Below are 4,695 nucleotides of genomic sequence, written 5' to 3'. Positions count from 1 at the left end.
TCACATATCATAGTCTTAGAATTCAACCACATGACAGTTGCTAGTGCAAAACTCAACAAAACATGACAGTAGCAAGGCATAGATTTTAAAATACCACTTAGTAGTTTAAATTCAGCTCTTTTAAAAACTATAGTCTATTATGTTGACTTTTTTTAAATGAAGAAGTATAAATGTAATCAACTAGCTAAAGGCATTTTACCAAGGAAAATAAGCTTTTAATTTTCAAAAAAAAAGACTGTTCTTCAGCTTTGTGCTCTGCTCAGGCTCTTGAGCTTCATGTCAGATGAGTATGACTGTTTATGGACCAATTCCTCCAGGGCTTTCTGTTTCTCTTGCTCTCATTCTGCATTGTTCCTACAGTAGAGTGCATGCACTGCAGTGGAGAAAACTATCATGGAGTAGTTTCAACAACAGAGTCTGGGCTTGAGTGCCAGCGCTGGGACTCCCAGAAACCTCACTCTCATGGATACCTCCCAGAAAAGTGAGTCTGATTCTGTGATGGTCTATTTATTGTTCATAGTGGTCTGAAGACCACCCTGAACCTGACAGAATAATTGTTACAGCCATTAGTGACATATCTTAAAACTTATTTTTCCTGTTCAGTTTTCCAGAGAAGGATCTAAAGATGAATTATTGCCGTAATCCCGATGGTGAACCTCGACCCTGGTGTTTCACTACCAGCCCAACTAAACGCTGGGAATATTGTGACATTCCTCGTTGCAGTGAGTCTGACTTCTAGACTTCTAGATACAATTACATCTAGATACAAAGAAATCTAGACAGCTTCGAATCAGGGTGGTGCAAGGACCTAGAACAAACAGAAGAGGCTCAAAGATAAAGGAAAGAATAAAAGACTGCTGAATTTTCTCAACAGTGAATTCTTTCAGTGAATTAATCACCTTGAAATGAACCTTTGATAGCTCTTTTGAGGCTAGACTTTTTTGTCACAGGTATTTCTAATGGTTTTGCATGGTCACATTTCCCTTCCTTGATGTGTTTTTCCATGACCAGGCATTTCAGCAGTTCTGGTGTTTCTTCTTGGTATTCCTCTTTTCAACAGCTTCACTCTTCCTGAAAATCCTTTGGCTTCTGTTTTGCTCTTCCAAATCAATTCTCCACCTTTTCAGTTCTCTTTTTCTCTAAAGGCCTGTGGCTTGCCATGATACTTTTCCTTGGGACTTCTCACCAGACCTCATCCTTTCTGTCTCTCACTACTTAAGAGTACTTCTCTTTTACATCTGTACCTACATCTGTATGTATCACTGATGGGCCTGCCCCTTTCACCCCAGTTTTCTTCACAGTATTACCACTTGCTTACTTTCCAGCTGTGTTCTGATGGGGCTGCTGGCACTTTTATATCCTGGCTTTTGTATCCTGTAATGTATCTGGCTCTGTAATGTATCTCCTGTAAAGGGGCAGATGCAAATGGTCTTCTGGTCACTGGACTGCTTGTGAAGAAGTTAAATGGGAGAATGAAAAGTTAGGAAATATATCTTTAGATCTTTTCTCTGCCTTTTGGGCTTTTCAAATATTGTGATATTTAAACTTGCAAAGAAAGCTAAAAAGCCCATGTAATTATAAAGTTCAAAGTGTTTTGGTTAGTTGCTTTGGGTTTTTTGCTGTCTAGAAGGCACTGATTAATTTTAGTTCATTTTTCTGTAATAGCAACACCCCCACCAGTTCCTCCACCAGGACGTCAGTGTCTATCAGGAAGAGGAGAAGATTATCGAGGCACAATAGCTGTTACTGAATCTGGAAATACCTGTCAGCAGTGGAGTTCTCAATCTCCCCACAGACATGCTCGCACTCCAGAAAACTATCCCTGCAAGTAAGTGAAACCTCTCCGTTATTCAGTGTCTATGAGAAATTCCAAGGCACAGAATTGCTTCAGTTTTCTTCAACTATATTGCAAAGCTCTTCAGTTACACCCGCATTCATCACCTACTGGATCTCATATTTTCGAAATTTTTGCACATTTCTTTTTATTCACTTTGTTCTTGGGTACTAGTGTCTCCTTTTCTGACTTTCAAACTCTACTTGATCGACTTTTTTCCCTGCTCAGGTGAAGCAATGTGGGGTAAGACAGTTACAATTATGATATTTGCTTGGGACTAGATTTTTTCACGCTATGTTCCTGCTGTGCTGCTCTTGGCCTCAAAGTACTCCAGTATCTTAATTCATCCATCAGTCTAGCAGGTGTCTGGTTTAGCACACCCAAAATTGCAATTATTCATATAGTAGATGGCACCAGTAAATGACAGCAGCAATTACGCACTAGTAGATACAACAGTAAACTGGGATGCAAGGAGCATTCTCCTTTTGTTCATAAACTTTGATAGATCTTTGTGAGAGACCTTTGTTAACCAGGTTTCCTGTTTCAGGGGTCTAGATGAAAACTACTGCAGAAACCCTGATGGTGAGAAGATGCCATGGTGTTACACCACCAACAGAACTGCCCGGTGGGAATATTGCAGCATCCCCTCCTGTGATGGGACAGAGCCAGAGACCCCTGGTAAGAACAGGAGACAACCAGAAGTGAAGGGTCATCGTGGTTTACTTTGAGAAATCTTGGGTGACTCTGCTCAGTTGTGTTATTGCTGTCACTGCCAGCATTGCCATGTATCAGTTGAACACCTGGGTCTGATGTGGAGCCCTGTGTTCAGTCTGGTGGTTGAGTGCAGAAAAATTGCAGTAACAGAAGTCTTTTCATTTTATCAAGCGGTGATTACCTTCACCTCTAAATTTTTAAATTCTCCATGGAAAAGTTAATCAGTTTTACATGCTAGTTCTTGAAAAATTGAATCTAGAGCAAAACCTAAGATAATTTAAGAGCATTGAACCAAGACTCCATGGAAAGCAATCAGAAGAAAACTCTCCTTACACAAGGCAGGTGCGTTCCATATGAGCCTGTGGCAAAGACACAGGCCATCACTTACCCTGAAGAAGTAAAGGTAAGTGATAACATCCTTATGTTAAGTATTTGGCTTGTTAGCTGAAATAAATCCACGTGCGTGGCAGTAAAGTTGATGTACAAGTCCTCTAATCTGGTGTATCATGAAATTTTTACAAACATTTTTTGAAATCTTCCTTTTGATATACAGTCTGAAAAGAATTCTGCTACAGAGAGCGTGCTGTGGTGGTCAGTGAAACACTCTGGCTTGTTGTGTTCTGTTGGCTTTCTATGCTCATGTATACACAACAAAGTATTAAGATGCAAGAGACTGGTTTCTGTTATTCACTACAGCTGTTGATGTGCCTGAGCAGGCTCCAGTTACTGAGGAGTGCTATCACGGCAATGGTGTGACTTACCGTGGTACAGCTTCTTTCACTCTCTCGGGAAAGAAATGTCAAGCCTGGAGCTCGATGTCACCTCACCGACACAATAAAACAGCAGACAACTTCCCAAACGCGTATGTGTATTTCCCATTTCCAGGTTTCATTGGGCAATTATCATCCATGAACTTGTTTTGATTTGCAATCATTACACAACAATGATTTTAAAGCTGGGAAGGGAGTGTACTTGGTAAAAATAATTTCTTCCTTTTCTTCTTAATGTGGAAACATTTTCCATTGACCTTATCTTGAAAGGAACCACAGTTGCCACTATTATGCTTCAGACTAATTAACTGTGTTCTACATTGCTTCTAAAACAACTAATAGTTATCATAAATTTTCCCTTATACTGAGCTTATTCATGAGTTTAAGTCTCTTTCTCCTTGTCCACAGGTCATTAGAGCTTTGAGGAAGGGCTAAGTTGTTTTCTTGTTCCTAGCATTTGTCATTTATTTATTCCAAAATGCAAAAAACTATTTCTTTTTAAAAACTATTACTGTATTTGAAAAATTAAAAATAATTATATCTTTGCTATACATGTATGCATTTACTTATCTGGATTTTTAAATGGTATTCTACTATAAGCATTAATTAATGAATAAGTACTTGGCATATTTAAATACTCTGTATAGGTGTCTTGATTTCTTTATGCTGGAAAAAAGATTTCAATTAGCAATGACAGAATGTACATGATAAATGATATATGCTAACTCTGTAATACACCTGCTTTCTAAAATGTTCTTTTGAGTTCTCCACAGAGCAGTGGCATGGATAGGAATATAATACCTTTCCATTTGTAGGGACCTGAGACAAAACTACTGCAGAAACCCAGATGCTGATGGCCGTCCATGGTGCTACACCACCGACCCTGGTGTGAGGTGGGAGTATTGCAACTTGAAGAGGTGTGATGACCATGAAGCACAGACTTTACCAAAACCACCTCAGACAACACTGGAAACAAATGCTGGTGAGAATACTTCCAGCTTCCCCTAGAGATGTTCATAACCAGCAAGCTGGTTTTTATGGAAACATCTTCACAAATTTTATGAGAATGAAATACAGGAAACTCCAAATAAATACAGAATCCACTCTCTTTATTTTCTGAGCATTCTTCTACAATTTTATAGCAGGGTTTCTGTATTTGATTTGGAACTAATATCACGTCTTTTACCTACTACATCTGGCAATACTGGAAACAGATGGCTACTAGTGTCCACACTACTATGGGAGAGCAACTAGCAAGGACAGAAAATGCAGCAGTGTTGGCATTTTGCTGGCAACTGTTCCATGCATTAACATTTCCAGGGTTCCATTTCACATTAGAGGACAGCTGACTTTTTTTAATTCAGTTCATAGAATCAG

At 39.2% G+C, this 4,695-nt stretch overlaps 1 protein-coding gene across 1 annotated transcript; it reads left to right on the top strand.

The window, feature by feature from the left end:
• Positions 1-47: 47 nt before the first annotated feature.
• Positions 48-4,341, top strand: LOC103765313 (plasminogen-like). Its single transcript, XM_029963776.1, has 6 exons — positions 48-481; positions 604-722; positions 1,666-1,828; positions 2,382-2,512; positions 3,245-3,410; positions 4,134-4,341. Exons 1-6 carry the CDS (start codon positions 300-302, stop codon positions 4,324-4,326), a joined length of 954 nt encoding a protein of 317 aa, XP_029819636.1. The 5' UTR covers positions 48-299; the 3' UTR covers positions 4,327-4,341.
• Positions 4,342-4,695: the final 354 nt, after the last annotated feature.

The sequence above is a fragment of the Manacus vitellinus genome, unplaced genomic scaffold, assembly GCF_001715985.3.
Source record: "Manacus vitellinus isolate BGI_N305 unplaced genomic scaffold, ASM171598v3 scaffold_638_pilon, whole genome shotgun sequence".
NCBI classification, from domain to species: domain Eukaryota; kingdom Metazoa; phylum Chordata; class Aves; order Passeriformes; family Pipridae; genus Manacus; species Manacus vitellinus.
This window is presented reverse-complemented; position numbering and strand designations above follow the sequence as displayed.

Excerpts from the sequence above, each read along its gene's own strand:
- LOC103765313 (XM_029963776.1), top strand. The coding sequence starts at position 300 with ATGGACCAATTCCTCCAGGGCTTTCTGTTTCTCTTGCTCTCATTCTGC. Across the intron at positions 1,829-2,381 it reads CCAGAAAACTATCCCTGCAA|GGGTCTAGATGAAAACTACT; the intron begins GTAAGTGAAACC and ends TTCCTGTTTCAG. Across the intron at positions 3,411-4,133 it reads GCAGACAACTTCCCAAACGC|GGACCTGAGACAAAACTACT; the intron begins GTATGTGTATTT and ends TTCCATTTGTAG.